This window comes from Sciurus vulgaris (assembly GCF_902686455.1).
Source record: "Sciurus vulgaris genome assembly, chromosome: 9".
NCBI classification, from domain to species: domain Eukaryota; kingdom Metazoa; phylum Chordata; class Mammalia; order Rodentia; family Sciuridae; genus Sciurus; species Sciurus vulgaris.
Window position 1 is genome coordinate 37,293,858 of NC_136469.1, and position 17,459 is coordinate 37,311,316.

The 17,459-nt window shown below is 35.2% G+C and overlaps 1 protein-coding gene across 1 annotated transcript in view; it reads left to right on the top strand.

Annotated features, from left to right (window-relative positions):
• The window catches only part of RAPGEF2 (Rap guanine nucleotide exchange factor 2), a 265,166-nt gene that overhangs the window by 80,386 nt on the left and 167,321 nt on the right, over positions 1-17,459 (top strand). Inside the window, 2 exon segments of the mRNA XM_079154511.1 lie at positions 4,490-4,560; positions 9,946-10,002. Of these exon segments, the coding sequence (XP_079010637.1) occupies positions 4,490-4,560; positions 9,946-10,002 (128 nt within the window).

A 17,459-nucleotide genomic window follows, 5' to 3' on the forward strand; every position in this document is an offset into this window, starting at 1 on the left:
TATTAGAATCACAATATAAGGTCTTCAAAAAATGGGGGGCCATCTCTGCTATTTAAAGACTGCAAGTAACAATACAAATTTATATACAATTTAAACTAGAATATGAACTTTTGGATTATCTAGGAGTTCTTAGAAGTATTGAAGAGAACTCATTAATTGGGACCATTTTTATTGACCACTTAAATGCAAAGAGAACATTGTGATTGGAGTCTGATTGCTTTTTTAAAGAAGAGATTAGTTTTAGAATGACACTTGTTAACTGGATGGTGGAAAAGGGATTTGTTTCAGCTTTCTTTATTTGCATTGAAATTTTAGGTTTGTTTTTACATTTCAATCTTTAAATAACCTTTAAAAACTTGGAAATATCAGGTGAGATCGGTCTCATTCAGTGTGATATGACTGTAGACAAAAAACTGGAAAATATCAGACTACAGATGAATAAGATGGAAGGCAATCATCAGTTCGTTTGAAAGTTGACCACCAGAGGGTGATATTTTAAATTCCTAATATTGATCAATTTTAAGTTGGAGTGATTTAAAATTATGAATCAGGTTTTCTTCCCCCCTTAACACATCATAACACTGTTCTGAGGACTGTAATAAAAAATTTTAGGCTTCAAATTTTAGTACCTTCTTCCAAAAATTTTAATTTCTTATCAAGTTACTCTGAATTGTCACCTGTGCCTTTAATATAAAAAGAATTTAATTGAACGTAGAGTTTCAGTTTTTAGGTGTTTTCCTAAGGCCTCAAAAGGTTTTTCTTAATTAAATTAAATTAAATTAATTGAATTTAATCAAAGAATTATGATGACTTCTACACTTAAAAGTACAAAACATTGTTGAAAAAAGTTTAAAAAGACATAAATGAATGAAAAGGCACCCCAGGAACGTGCTGGTGTAAAGATGGCAGCACCAACTGAACTGGTCTGCAGGTTCCATGGGATCCTCACTAAAATTCTACCTAACTCCTTTGTAGATATTGAAAACAATTGCTGATCCAAAAATTTAGATTGGAAACTGAACGAATCTAAAAGAGAAGAAACTGTCTTGAAAAAGTAGAATAAGGTTGGAACACTCATACTTCCTGATTTCATGACTTAACCTGGGAGCTGTAAAATCAAGGCAGTGTGGTACTGGTGTGGGGTAGATGTGTAGACCAACAGAGTACAATTGAGAGCCTAGAAATAAATTCTTACATTTTTGGTCAATTGATTTTTTTTTTTTCCCTCCCACCAAGCATATCAATACAATTTTGATGGAGAAAGAATGGTCTTTTCAACAAAGGGTTCTGTGGCAACTGGACATACACATGCAAAAGGGATAAAGTTGGAACACTACTTCACACAGGGCACAGAAACAACTCAGAACGGGTCACATAGATCCCTTAGACAGGACCTAAACTACAGAACACTTGGTAGCAAATCTTCATAACCCTGAATTAGGTTTCTAAGATAACCAAAAGGCACATGCAAAAAGGAAACTATGGATAAATTGGACTTCATAAAAGTGAAAACTTTGTCCTTCAGAGGACTGAACAAACAACTGAAAAGATAGTTCTTAGAATATATGTTATATATGTGATAAGGATATTCCATCCAGAATATAAAGAACTCTTAAAATTCAATGACAGAGAAATAATTAAAACAAAGAATTAGAATGGACATCTGAAGAAGGTGTATAAATGACCAAAGCCCTGCACAAGCGCTTAATATCTCTAGTCATTAGGGAAATGCAAACCTAAATAAGAGAGGTGCCCGTTCATGTAGGATGGCTAAAACAAACCCCAAAACTTACAAACAAACCAAAACAGAACAAAGACCAGACAATAACAAGCGTTAGCAAGGATGTAGAGAAATTGGAATCCTCATACATTGGTGATGGGATTATAAACTAAGGCATGTAACTTGGGAAAGCAGTTTGTTAGATCCTTAAAAACTCAAGGTTGTCATGTGAGCTAGCAATTTCTTTTGAATTGAAAATAGTGTTGGAAAAAAACTTGCACACAGATTGGGTTTGTGACTCAGTGGTGGAGTGCTTGCCTAGCAAGTGTGAGGCCCTGGGTTAGATTCTCAGCACCACATATAAATAAATAAAAAATAAAGGCCCATCGACAACTAAAAAAAGTTTTAAAAAACTTGCACACAAGAGTTCATAGCAGTATTATTCGTAATAGCCAAAAAAGTGGGGAAAAAATCCAAGTGTTCATTAATTGGTAAATGGGGAAACAAAATGTAGTACATATATATCTACAATGGAATATTATTTGGCAGGAAAAAGGGAAGTACTGATACATGCTACAACATGGATAAACCTTGAAACATGCTGAGTAAAAGAAGCTAGGACCCAAAGGTCTTGTATTCCATTGTAAGGTTCCATTTACATGAAATGTCCAGAGTTGACAAATCCATAGAAACAGAAAGTAGATTGGTAGTGACCAGGAGCTTGGGGCATTGGGGAATGACTTAATGGATATGGACTTATATTTTATGGTTTATAAATTTTCATTCAATGAAGCTGTTACTTTAAAAAGTGGAAGATTATTTTATAAATATCTTAAGTACCTCATTTTAGATTGTGACTGAGTTTTAGAGGAGGAATAAATATCTCTTCATATTGTTCTTATCACAAACTGCGTGTAATCCTACACATTCACTGGAGTCTTAAAATACTGATTCTTTGTTGGCTTTTCATATATGTATGAATATCATAGGACTTTGCATTTGTACCTGTTATGAGCTTCCATGAATAACTGAATGCTTTTTTGTGTTTACTGCTGTGTGCTCTAGAAAAACAAAGTATATTACCTTTTTTAATTTTTATTTCATTCTAAAATTTATTTTTTGAGATACTGGAAATTGAACCCAGGACCTCACTGAACTACATCCCCAGGGTTTTATTTTTCAAATTTATTTTGAGACAGGGTCCTGACTGATCTTGAACTTACAATCTGTTTGCTATTCTGATGTTAGTGACATAACATAAGTGATAAAGAATAACTTATGAGCAATTTATCTTAGTACATCTAATTTATTTTTTAATAGGTTTTGTGCATATCCCAAAAGCAGTTGTAATGAATGACATTGTATGTTGGCTTTTCTTTTAATGTTTACCTTTTTTTAAAAAATTAATTTTTTAATTTGTTCTAATTAGTTGTACATGACAGTAGAATGCATTCATACATTTTGATAAATCATACATAAATGGAGTGTAATTTCTCACTTTTCTGATTGTACATATTTAGGATCACATCGGTCATGCAGTCACATATGTTCATGAGGTAATAAAGTCTGTTTCACTTTACTCTCCTTCCTACACCCATACCCCTTCCTCTCCCTTCACTCCACTCTACCTAATATAAAGTAACTCTAATCTTCCCATTGTGAATTAGCATCCTTGGCCTTTGGTTTTTTGGGATTCAGCTTAGTTTGCTTAGCATGATATTCTCCAGCTCCATCCATTTACCATCAAATGTCATAATTTCATTCTTCTTTATAGCTGAGTAATATTCTATCTTGTGTGTGTGTGTGTGTGTGTATGTATGTATCATATTTTCTTTATCCATTCATCTGTTGAAGGGCATCTAGGTTGGTTCCATAGTTTAGCTATTGTGAGTTGAGCTGCTATAAACATTGATGTGACTGTGTCACTGTAGTATGCTGATTTTAAGTCCTTCGGGTATAAATCGAGGAGTGGGATAAATGGGTCAAATGGTGGTTCCATTCCACGTTTTCTAAGGAATATCTATACTGCTTTCCATAGTGGTTGGATCAATTTGCATTCCCACCAGCAATGTATGAGTGTGCCTTTTCCCCCACATCTTCACCAACATTTATTGTTGCTTGTATTTTTGATAATTGCCATTCTGACTGGAGTGAGATGAAATCTTAGATGAAAATGATTTGCATTTCTCTAATTGCTAGAGATGTTGAACATTTTTTTATATATTCGTTGATCGATTGTATATCTTGTGCGAAGTGTCTGTTCAGTTCCTTAACCCATTTATTGACTGGGTAATTTGGTTTTTTGGTGTTGAGTTTTTAGAGTTCCTTGTATATCCTTGGAGGTTAGTGCTTTATCTGAGGTGCATGTGGTAAAGATTTTCTCCCAATCTGCAGGTTCTTTCTTCACGTTGTTGATTGTTTCTTTTACTGAGAAGAAGCTTTTTAGTTTGACTCCATCCCATTTATTAATTCTTGATTTAACTTCTAGCGCTTTAGTGGTCTTGTTAAGGAAGTCAGATCCTAGACCAACATAGTGAAGATTTGGGCCTACTTTTTCTTCTAGTAGGTCCAGGGTCTCTGGTCTAGTGCCTAAGTCTTTGATCCACTCTGAGTTGAGTTTTGTGCAAAATTAAGAGAGAAAGGTTAATGTTTAACTTTAATATCTAAGTAAATGTATGTTTGAAAAAACTACTCAGTTCAATTTGTAACTTATTTTGAAATTTTTTCCCCTGAATAGTTTAATAATTTCCATTCTTTTTTTTGAAACAGGACCTGGAAATAGTATATTCCTATTTACATGGTATGGAAGCCTTATCAAACTTGAGAGAACATCAACTTAGGTATGTCATTTTAACATTAATTTAATAATAATATAACCTTAGAATTTTCCATTCATTTATTATCATTGATAAGTAGTTTTAAAGAAAACTTATGAAAATTCTGCTTCATCTAGCTGCTGTATTTGACCGTATAAGTTTTGCAGACTTGAATTTAGTTGTGTTCATATGATGTTCTGGCATTTCTGTCATAGTGATATTCTTCTACCTCCAGCCCAGTTTTTGTCTCTGATCTCCAACAGTAATAAATTTGACTTGGTAAACATGCTAAAAGGGACAATATTTGCCATTCCTGGCAAATAAAAATATACTACTTAGCACTCAGATTCATTAGAGACCAGAAGGTTTTTAATAATTCAAAGAATTCATTATTTTAGTGTGTTCCAGGTCTTTGTATATACTTGCAGGCTTCTTGCATTAAGTAGTTTGCCTCTTTCTTAGTAACACAATTAATACCATACTTGGATCTATATGGCCTTTTCACATAAAAATCTTATCACTTGTATTATACAGGGATACAGCAGTTTTATTTATGGTTATCTGAGTTTATAATAAAGAATAGAAGTGATTCTGCCTGGGACGTAATAGAAAATAAAGAACTCTGGGAAGATGGATTACGTACAAATGCCAACTAGGCATAAGGTCTTATCTCTTCCAGCTTTGACGAGTGGTGGTGCCAGCTATTTTTAATCATGAAAGGAATACTTTTTCTATATATTTCCCCTTTACTTTTTAAACACTAATTAATTTGTGAGCATGTCCATTTCATATTTGGTTGTTAATTGAAAAAAGTATCAAGAGAATTGAGTGCTTCTAAAATCAAAATTTTAATGAAAATCACTTAAAGTAGATTGCAGATTAAATGTTTAAAAACTCAAAGTTTTATTAGAAAGGGCAAAACCAGTGGGATTTTAGAAGATGGCTCAAATTAAAGTAAGAGTATTTTTAAAGTATGTAACTTTCATTGGATATTTTGTGATGACAACTTTTTAAGTAAAACAATTGCAGTATTGATTTAATTGCATGCAGTTAATCTGGAAATGCAAAGATAATGTCTTCATTGTGCACATACAAGCACACATATGATTAATATTTCGATATGTTGATTATGTTTTTATATTGTGTGGGTATGAAATTATTTAGATAATAGCAATTCTATGTAATAAAGAATTTTTAATACCTTTAGAAATTTTCATGTTTATAAAAGTAGCAAAAGTAATATAGTGTATATCCTTATACCTATCAGCCAGCTTTGAAATTATCAACTTTCTGCCATTTCAAAGGTAATTTTTGGTAAGAAATAACAGATTAATTCAAGGATGTATCCTAATCTATTTTACCTTAAAAAGTATTTCAGAACTTATACAGATTTATTTGTTGGCATGAATTTATAGGGAGGTGCCTTTAAGATATTTATCTTGCTCTGCTTCTGTTGAGAAGTCATGCATTTTAGAATAAGATGGGGTTGCCACTGAAGTAGAGGTACAGGTAACTCTAATGACTTGGATAAAATGTTTATAATACCAGTATTTCTGGGAGAAATAAATATCTCCTTTAGATAAATTATTTTGTAAAATTTATTTATTTTTAAAATTGTTTTTTCTGGGATTAATAAAGAACAATAGTTAAGAGTTTCATATAATACAGTTTTTCATTATTAAAAAATAAAATGCTCCTAATCAAGGTTTTCAGTCTTTTTGGGCATCATTAGTGTTCTGCTGTGAGGGAGGGAAGAGGCTTCTGTTTATTGAAAGCTTTGACTCCATTCATTGTTGTGACCCATCCTTGTGTCAGCAGCAGAATTGATTCTGAGCAGCTCAAATAGGTGCTGCTGCTCGCTATAAGATTACATGTGCTGTGCAGCATAAAAGTCTTCAAATCTTCACTTAAGAACTGTGTGTTTCTTCAACACAGTTTACACTTTTTTTTTTATTATTTTAAAATTATTTATTTATTTTTTTGGTACCAAGGATTGAACCCAGGGGCACTTAACCACTGGGCCAAATCTCCAGCCCTTTTTATTTTTATTTGGAGACAGGGTCTCACTAGGTTGCTTAGAGCCTCACTAAGTTGCTGAGTCTGGCTTTGAACCTGTGATCCTTCTGCTGCAGCTTCCTGACTGTACCACCATGCTGGGTTTACTTAATACAGTTTTAACTTTTTAAATGTTTACCCCTTACTCCACATAGACAAGGAGCAGCATATTTGCCAAAGAGGAAAAATACTGTATGTAGGATCAGAGATAAAACACCTGTGAAAAGCAGATAATTACTTGAGGCTAGTTAGTGTTGAGTTTTTGCTTTTTTTCCCATTATTGTGATGCTGGGCATGGAACCCAGGGCCTCATGTGTGCTAGGCAAGCACTCTATTACTCAGCTATGTCTCAGTCCTATTTATTGTTGGAAAAAAGTTCTGCTAAAATAAATAAGTAAATAAGTATAAATATTCAGCATTATGGATCAGCATAATTATTATTTTGTGGTCAGCATTAAATCATTAAGAAATGATCAAATTATGGTTGCTTCCTGTATACATTTTAGGAATTCAGAAAAGATCAATATGCTTTTGCTAAAATATTTGCTAATAATGTTTAAAGACAAAAGCATTTTGATACTATTTCATTTATTTAGGACATTGTCACATAAGACATTTTATTGTGGCTTTATGATAGTATTGATTGAATTTGTTCTGTAAACAGTTACTGATTGCATGCCTGCTCTGTGCTTGATATTGATAAAGGCTATGGACTTAAAACACTGAAGTGAATCAAACGCCTGCCATCATGGGACTTATTTTGCTAGTGGGGCAGTCAAGACTGGCATAAGTGGATCAGTATTGTTTTATTTCAATGTTAGTGTGCTGGGGATGGTAGGAATGGGTACTGGGCTGCTCTGACTTTGGGATCAAAAGGAGGTAAGTTGGAGTCAGAGTAGTTGTGGAGAGATTTCTGCAGTGTAGAGGTGCCCTGGATGCTCTCTCATGGAAACAGCCCTTGTGTAGGGGAAGGTATATTTGTGCAGCACTGTGGTTTTGCAAGGTACAGTAAGTAAGTATAGTACTGTCAGCTTAGTAAATAGGGTAGGACTTGCACTCAAGGATATGGAGTTCAGAACTTTTTTCTAAATATTAGGGAGGTTAAGAGCAGGGATGTGAGATGATCTGATTTAATGTTTGGAAAGATTTCTGTGGAAGTTATGTGGAGAATGGAAAACAGACATGGAAAAGTAGAAGCACAAATCTACACTTGTAGCCTTGGTAAGAGAGAATGATGGAATAATGTTGGCTTTACTAGATTTTACTAGAGTTGATAGTGAGCATGGTCAGTTCTGGGGAATGGACTTTGGAAACAGGTGCTGGAAACAGAGAGATGGATATGAGAAAAACATAGGAGACAGAGATAATGACTCCAAGGCTGTCATTATCTAAATATTTGGGTACTGATTTTGGGAAAGCAGATTTTGGGGAGAAATTCAAGTTCTGTTTTAGACATTTGAACATGAGGTGTGGCTATTGGATAGTTAACATTTCAAGTAGCTATATCAAGTAGGCGTTTAGATGAGTGGAGGTTTCAGTGAGAGTTTGGAAATGGAGCATTGCTTTCAAAATCCTCAAAATGGATTAAATATCAAATCATAAACTGAGTGAAGATTATTTTGAGTATGGAGCAAAAGAAGACCAAGGAGAGGCCCCTGGATGTGGTGGCATTTAGACATTTCTCAGGTAGAGGGGAATGGGGTGGGATGAATCCCAAGGAGACAGAACATATGACTAGTAAGTTGAGTTGAAAACTAGGAGACCCAGGACAGGAAACTTTAAGGAGATGATGTTATAAAAAAGGAGTCGTCTACTGCTGCGGAGAAGAGGAATTAATATAAGGACAGGTAGGATTTTTAGGTAATAGAGAATGAGTTGAGTACTTTAGAGCCTCCTCCTTTGGAGTTTCAGGAACCAAATGATGAGGTAGTGGGGAGAGGGTCACAAAATGCAGAGTGTATATAGACATCTCAAAAAGGTGATTTTTCTGTAATGGGAAAAACAAAATGTAGATAATAGCCAGAGGGGGAGCGGGCCAAGAGAAGAGTAACAACCTGCACAGCCGGTGATGCTAAGATGTGTTTGTATGTTGTTGGACATGAGGGGAGTGGTATATGAATACTTGATGGTAATGCAGGTGAAGGAGACAAGCTGATGTAGGGGAGATCCAGTGTGGAAGTGAAGAGTCTGGGCAAGGGTAGGACACAAGGTCAAGCCTGCCACTTAATTTAAGTCCAGATGTTTTTAGACCTATCACTTGTGACTATGATCCTTTGGCATCGAAAACTGTGATTTGACCTTTTAAAGAAATCTGTGTGTTCAATGATATGTATACAGGATTTGCTTCTGCTTCCTGAAGTTAAGTGAGGTTCAGCTGAAATGTTTTGAGGAAGGAATTGAGGACCAGAACCTCTAAAGCAGTGTTCTGGCATTGCAGTCCCAGTGTATGAAGACTAGCCACACTGCTCTGAGACCAAAGGAGGCGGCACCTTGGACAGGTCCAAGGTTGCACAGAGTGCAATTTATCGGGGACTTACTGACAGAAGTATGGTTCCTGACTATAGCAAGAGTATGGATCTCCACAATTTGAAATAGAAGTCCTGACTTATAAAGTGGTCAGAACAAAAGTGACTTTATCAAGCCAGAGTATACCTGGTTTATTTTAAACTAATCTTGTGGACATGAGGCTAATATCAAGGAGCAATCATTCTCTGATTTGCATTTCTGTGTTTTTTTTTTTTTTTTTTTTTTATAAAATTTAATCGGGATTAAGATAGAATACTTCTTGGATATTGCTCATGATCTAACTTTGAATATTTAAACATTACTCATGTTTTCATAATTTCATATTTCCCCCCTTAGGGATGAATCAGCTGAAATAACAAATCCTTAAAGTTCTAAAGCTTCCATTTAGTCATTGGTCATAAAAATACTTAGTTAATAAAAACCTACTTTTGTCTGGAATTCCATACTGTTAGTAATATTGATGTTTAGTTGCGAATGACGTTATCACTTTCTAAATTAATAGATTTTTCCTTTTTAACTTTTGGGTTCCCTCTCATACTGTTTATCTTGGGGAACATTCATTGTTCCTGTGCCATTGACAAAGTATAAAATACATACAGTCTTTTTCCCCACTAAATAAATGCGGTGAAGTTGACATTTTATTATGTTTTGTTTTCTAGCATATCCTTAGCAGATTTCATATTATTTACTTTTATTAACCCAGGTACTAGTAATACTCATTTTGTGGCTCATAAATGATTGTGGCGAGCCATATAACTAATCTTAACTTTCAACACTGCGTGGTTTTTAATGACTTATGTTAAATTCATGTTTTCATCTCTCTTACAGGTTAATGTGTGAAACTGTGAGATATGAAAGACACGAAGCAAATGAAGTTTTATACTAGTAGGTGTTTCTTTTCTGTTTATATAATGTATCATGCAGTAACTGAATTTCCTTAAAGTACAGAGGAGTATTAGTAATAACTGGCTAAGTCAACCTTACCTTATTTTTATATTAATTTATTTTTCATAGTTTAGAAATGCGAGACATTTCAACTGTTTCCTGTTGTAAAATGAAATTTTGCAGTTTTCCCCTAAGTTTGCATTTATATCTTTATCTCGTGTGTGGGTTAGATACATTTTTGCACATTATTGAATATTTTGACATTTTTAATCATTAGAAATGAAATAGTGCACAGTCTTCCTAACAAAGCAGATATTCCCCCAGCCACACCAGATAGGATGCAAAGATAGCAAAAGTGGGGGTTTTAGTTTGTATTGCTTTCAGAAACAGAAAATAAGCAGCCTATATCTCTTATATCTCTCTGGGTACTATATCTCTCTGGGTATAGTTTCTCTTTTAAGTGGTACTGCTACCCCTTTCAAGATGTGTAGCATATTTCTTATGAAATGACAACTGATTTTTATAGAATGTGACAAAAATACTGGGTAAATATTGGCATGTTAAAGATATATGAACCATGTTTACTAGACATACTGTTGGGTTGATAACGTTTGTGAAAACTGTTTTGCTATTAATTTTTCTTCCTGATTTTCAAAGCACCTACTAGATAATTACTCCTAACCCTATTATAGGGAAGATTTATAAAACACATCTTATGTCTTGAAGAGTTCATAATTTGTTGAGACGGGTAGAAAAAGAATAACGGGAAAACAACAAAAACTGCAAACTGAAATAGCTGTGAAAATACAGATGTGTACTAAGGGTTGGAGAAACGAAAAGGGGGTCAGGAAATGTGGGCAGACTTGGAGAAGTCACGGCCTTGAATGAGGCCTAAGAGATGAGTCCGGCAGTCCAGAGAGACACTTTTGTCATAAGCAACAGTATAAACAGGCACATAGGTGGAAGGAGCCTCGTTTGATGTTATCAACACTGTAGCAAACTTAGTGCCACTGGACTGTAGGAACCAGGGTGGTCAAGAGAAGAGGCAGATTGTATTTACCTGTGAATGTGCTGATTAAAAAATGGTCTCAATTCTTATTGATTATTTAGGCAATTACAAATGAGTTCTTTTCCCTTCTTAAATAACATTTTTTCAATGGAAAATTACAAAAGCTTACAATATTTCATTGTCTCTAAGTACTCATCATCCAACATAGCCAATTATATTTCATCTTTCTCACCTTTCCCCAATTTTGGAAGTAAATTCCCAGACATATCAGTTCATCAAAATAATTCAATATATGTATCTTTAAAAGATACAGACTTAAAAAACTTTAAGTAAAATATTTTTATCAAATCTTCAAGAATAACTTTATCTCGTAGTTTATTTATACTTTCTTTATTTTAATTAAGGTCCAAATGGGATCTGTCCATTGTGCTTGTTGGTATCTTTAAATCTCCCTCATTTTTTTTGTTTTTGGTACAGGGGTTTGATCCATTATCTGTCCTTTTATTTCTTAAAATTTTTAAAATTTTTTTTTAAATTTTGAGACAGGATCTTGCTAAATTACTGAGGGTCTTTATTAATTTGCATCTGGCCTCAAATTTGCAATCCTTCCTCAAGCTTTCTAAGTTGTTGAGATTACAGCAGTGTGGCCCAGTTCATGACCTTCAGTCTCTTTTAATCTGGAGCTTGGTGGCTGGTTTTCAAGCAACAAAGTGATGTGATTAAATGCTTCCCATTCCTACCCATACCCTCCCAGGTAATACCTGTGGCTGCATGAAAATAGGTTAGTGGACGGACAGGGGGATCAGTGAGGAGTAATCAAAATGGCCTAAGTGTTTAAACTGAGACAAAGACTGAGAAGTTGGGGAGTTGGGTGTGGTTTTTAGATACAGGCATTTAGGAACTAGGACAATTCTTAGGTTGTAAGTTATGAGACTGTGACATCTAGGAGCTGTTCAGTAGGCAGTTGCCATTTAGAGCTTAAAACAACATAACACCAACTAAAAAATAGTAAGAAATAACCAAGACGTTACTGATAATGGGAAAAGTAGCAAGCAACAGAGGCAAATGCCTTTAACACGCTTATTCTTGAAGATATTAAGATGTAAATAACTTGAAATGCTTATTTATTTAGGGAGCAGTAATGGACACCATGGGAATGGGTGTTGCAAACAAGAGGTGTGGAAGTCTCTGATGAATATAAATTGTCATCATTGAAGTAGTATAGTGGCAATGATTTTTAACTTTCTATCATTTTTCTCCTTCCCCTCTGAAACCTGTTTTTGGCAGTGTTGATGATGACAAGCTGGTGGCAAACGTTTCTTATGTCCCACATGTTCTTATAAGTACTTTGTGTGTACTAATTACTTACTCTTCATAGACTTCTCATGAGGTAGCTATTACCATCACCTGGATTTTACACATGGAGAAGTGAGGCTTTGAGAAGATAAGGAACTTGCCTCAGCTCTCACTGCCTGATATGGGACCTGTAATTCTGTGGCCTTAGCTCTTACTCCAGTCCACTAGCATTTTCTATCCCTTTTCATGCCTTGATACCATAAAAAAATATAAATTATATAAATGGTGAGATAAATGCACAATCCCTTCCTACTCTGATCCTCTCTAGGATGGTGAAAACCAGAACCCACAGCAACTGTCTATAATTGACATGATTCCCTAATAGTTCCTATTTATTATTCATCTTAATGAAAGTGGCTTACACTGTATTAGACATACCTTTTTTTTTTTTTTTTTTTTTTTAAAGCAAGTTTGATCGTGCACATGAACTGTGCTGGTAGATACTCCTACGTGGAATGCATTTGACTTTGTAGCTAGACTTGATTGTGGAGGTTATTCAGATTTATTTGGATAGAATTAGGTGACCATGTTAGTGGATGATGAAAAATCTGTGGATAGTCAATAAATCCTGGTGTTGTAGGACCCGAAATTCACAGAGACTAGTCATAGATTCATGTAATCTAATTCCTAGTATTTGGCCCAAATTGTGGCAAAGGGTAATTGAATTATCTTCTTCTATGATCCTTGAGCAGACTTGCTTCTGCTCTTACCAGTTTGTGTCAGTGTAGTTTTAAAAAATTAAAGAACACCTGTATTTGTGGTGTATATAAATCTGTGATAACTTAATAATAGTGTCCTGCTTTGGGGACCTGTTGTTATTACCTCATGAGGAAATGACTTGTTTGTTCTTGTTCTCCCTTGAGCTTAGTTTGAAGCACACAGTGTAGTCAGAATATCAAAGACTACCAGACTTTGGTTTTATGACCAAGAAATGAGTAATCATCTTCCTTATTATGTTTCAGTGCTGGTGACTTCTAAGTCTATGGTTTTAATAATTTCACCAGGTAAATGTAATACTCTTTTGATCCTCCTCTGTACCTTATTTTTCTCATCTATAAAATGGAAACAATAATAATAGCTCCCACTTTGCACAGTGGCTTGAGGATAAGGTACAATAATATGTACAAGCTGCTTAGAGCAGTGCATACATAGTAAGTGTCCCCAAAATGTCAGCTGGCTGACATGGTCGTCATCATCATTGTGATAGTTTACAGTTTGGTCTCTCTCTCTCTCTCTCTTTTTTTTTTTTTAGCTGCTTTAAACTTTTCTTAGGAGAGAATTTTGACAGTGAGGCACTAACTTCTGTGGTATCACTGTGTTATCATCATGCCAGCAAGATGATAAGAATGCCCTTATAAACTGTATCAAGATTTGGGGGAGTGATAGGTCTGATAAAATTGCATTTTTCAAAATTTAGAATCGCTCTTTTGGAATTGGATTGTATTTGTTGTTTTAGAAAGTTAGATAGGAGCTGGGCACAGCTGGCCAGCCGCTTGGGAGGCTGAGGCAGGAAGATCACTACTTGAAAGCCAGCTTCAGCAAAAGTGAGGTGCTAAACAACTCAGTGAGACCCTGTGTCTAAATAAGATACAAAATAAGGTTGGGGATGTGGCTCAGGAACTTAGTGCCCCTGAGTTCAATCCCCAGTAGGACCTCCCAACCCCCTAAAAAAAGTTAGATTGTGACTAGTTGAACTTTATGCAGTAGAAGAATATCAGGTATTTTTTGCCTTCATTTCATTTATTATCTAATGTATGTTAGATATTTTACTGTCTTGGGAAGATTTAAGTAAGCAATATAAATTCTTAACCTGAGGGACCTTAATTTAGAGTTGTCTTTAAGAATTTAATCTGAAATTAGGTACACATGTATTTAAAAACTCTGGATAAATAATATTAAAAATCGCAACATACTATCAAATAAACAGAAGAACCTGGTACTATCTCATAGCACAGTCTGGAAACTGAGTTCTGAAAAATGTCTCTTCTGCTTTAGTCTTTCCTTAATGGCCAGTCATCCACACTGTTTCATACTATGAATATGTGTAACTCTGCCCCATTGTCTGCTCTCCACATAATGTATCTGACTGAATGTTTTGGTTTCCAAAAGAGTTTTCATAGCACTTTGTTAAGGGGTTTATTTCTCTTTATTACAGGAGAGGAAATTGTTCCTCCATAAAAGAGCTGCATTGAGTCCTCTTCATTCTTTTAAAGCATTTTCACTTAGATCTGTAAAGAGCAATTTCGAAGTTCAAGCCTCAGCTGATTTCTCATTGCTTTTAGCAGTCTTTTCACATGTTGACTTGGTTTTCTCTTTCTAGAGCAGCTCCCGGATTTCTCTCAAGGCTGCTAACATGTTACTGTCCCCTTTATGCTCTGCCTCAGATGCCCCAGTTTGTCTGTATCTGCATTTGTCTCTCATCTCACTTATGTCTCCAGGAGAAGAGATGTATAAAGTAGTTATGCCTCTTCTGTCCTGTTTTCAGCTTCTTCCTCCTGTCCCTTTCCCTGCAGACCATAAGAAGGCCACAGTGTCTTCCACCATTGGAAAGCGTTCCTTTGACTCCATTGCCCATCTCCACTGATTTCTTGTTTTGGGGGACATGGCCAAGGTTTTAATTTATATTATAGTCTTTTGAATTATTACAAAAGTACTTAATCTACTGTTGTTTAACTTTGTGTCCTTTCCTTTCTTATCCATAAAGGTGAAACTACTATTTTGAAATATCTTTGCTGTCCATGTGTTCATCATTTTAGTGTGCTTGTGCATGTGTGTAAAGAAAATGATGAAACCAAGATTTCAATCTATTTAAAAAGATAATATCTTCAAAGAATTAGCCTTTTCATAGAATTGTAGGAGAGGGTATTTAACCATCAAACCTGGCATGTTATAATGTACACAGTTATTGTATGTAAGTGTGAAAATTCAAGCACACCCACACATACACACTTCCAGAAGAATTTTTTTATACATGTATGGTGATACCTCAAGGCTTCCTGACAATGATGATATTATTATATTTACTATTAGTTTTTAAATGAAAGTGTTTTATTTTTGAGGTGAACCAAATAATAGATTAAATAAAATTCTTAAAAAATGTGTTCAGTTTGTAAATTCTATATGGGTAGGGACTATGTTTGTGTCCCAAGTTTACATTTGCCATGCCTGTCACAGACATTTGCATTTAGTCTGTTCTTTGCTGTTGATTTTTTGAATTTTTTATTTCAAAGGAAGGTGCTCCTGTGATTGTAGACAAAGACATTCACTATGGTCTGCCTAATAATGCATCATAGACAACATGTCGTACCTTACATGCTCTCTGATAAACGTGAGCTAATTGTACTATAGACTGTTTTGCAGAGACACCTGGTTTTTTTTTTTTTTTTTTTTTTTTGATGCTGGGGATTGAACCCAGGGCCTTGTGCTTGCAAGGCAAGCACTCTACCAACTGAGCTATCTCCCCAGCCCACGAGACACCTATTTTCAGTGGAGTTAGGTGGATTTGGCTTTGAATGTGACTCGGTATGTAAAAGTTATCTTTAACATTTCAGAGAGCTGGATTACCCTAGGTGAGGAATGAATGGATTTCTTATGAGGATGAAACTTCAATGCCTAAGACTCAAAAACAGATTTGTCAGTTAATTCCATGACTCATTAGTAGTTTCAAAAAAGAGTCAATTTTTCTGATTTGACTGCTCCTAAAAATTTGATAAATTGTTCCTTGAACTGTTGGTTACATCCCTCTATCCTCAGTATAGCCGAATCATTGGTTTGCTGTATTGTAAAAGACATAATTTGCATTGACTATTTTTTTTTTCCATTAAAGAAAAGAAAACCTGATTGAGTAACTTCAAAACTCCTGGGGTAACACACCTTCATTTCATTCTTAAATGAATTCTGTAAGCTTAAGAATGACTGCATTAATGAGCCTATAGACTTTCTGACTTCCTGAGTTCTTCAGTAGTTTATATTGTTCATTCTGCTGGTTAAGTTGGTTATCACCATTTAAAGTTAAATGCAATGTCAGCTGTGTTCCCTATGTTTTCAATAGAAAATGAAATATCCTTACTATTTTAATCAGTCTTCAGAGTTCTTACATATTACTGATTTACCCTGTTTGTTGGTTACAGGTTTCTGTAATTGACTTGCTACTGATTGGAAAATAAAGATTTTCTGAAAAACCTGAATGTTAAAGTGGCACTTCTTTTTCATTTTAAGTGTAAAGTAAATTTCCTTATAATTAGCACTTTTAGAATGTAGGACAAAAATTGCTGTCTACTTTAAAAATGTTGTTTTCATGTTTTGGGCTTTTATATATGATTTATATATATTTACATATGTATGTAAACATTTCGAATGGTATTATAATAAAATATTCCTTTTCTGAAGGTAAAAATGTGAATAAATGTCAAAGCTAACTCTTGGTCAGTTCTTTCTGAACTATGATCAGTACTTTCTGCCTTAGTAAAAATCTGTGTGTGATATTTTTTGGTCACTGTTTTTGGTTACTGGTTGCTGATGCTTTGATTTCCCTGCTGTTTTTCTCTACTTACTGGAACCTTTCTTAATCTTAACCTTTCTTAGTCTTTGTGTGTGTGTGTGTGTGTGTATGTGTGTGTGTATGTGTGTATGTGCGCGTGTGTGTTTTAAAAGCTCAAAACGTGGGGCCAGTTGCCCTAAGGTGGTAATTCTGCCTGCCTTTCTCCCAGATGCCAGAGGCTTTGTAGTTTTGATGTGGCCCAGGATGGAGTAGCATTCTGGGCAGGAGAGCCCAGGCTTTCTGTCTAAAGCAGCCCCCCAGGTGGTGTGAGGTTCCCAGTTGTACCTGTCTCTGTGGTGCTGAGTCACCCACCAGCTCTTCCCGCATGGCCTTCCCAGCCATTACTTCAGAACTTCTCACCAGTGTCACATGACACATTTCTTCTTCACAGAGCGATTGTGGTCTTTTTGCTCATCTGTGGTCTTTAATCCCCTTGTTCATATTGCCCACATGAAGCACCCACAGGTGCTTTCTCATTCCTCGGCCCCTTCTGGTTGTGCCACGGCTGTGTTGTACTTGCCCTGCTCAGGTGGGAGGAATTCCCTCTTGCAG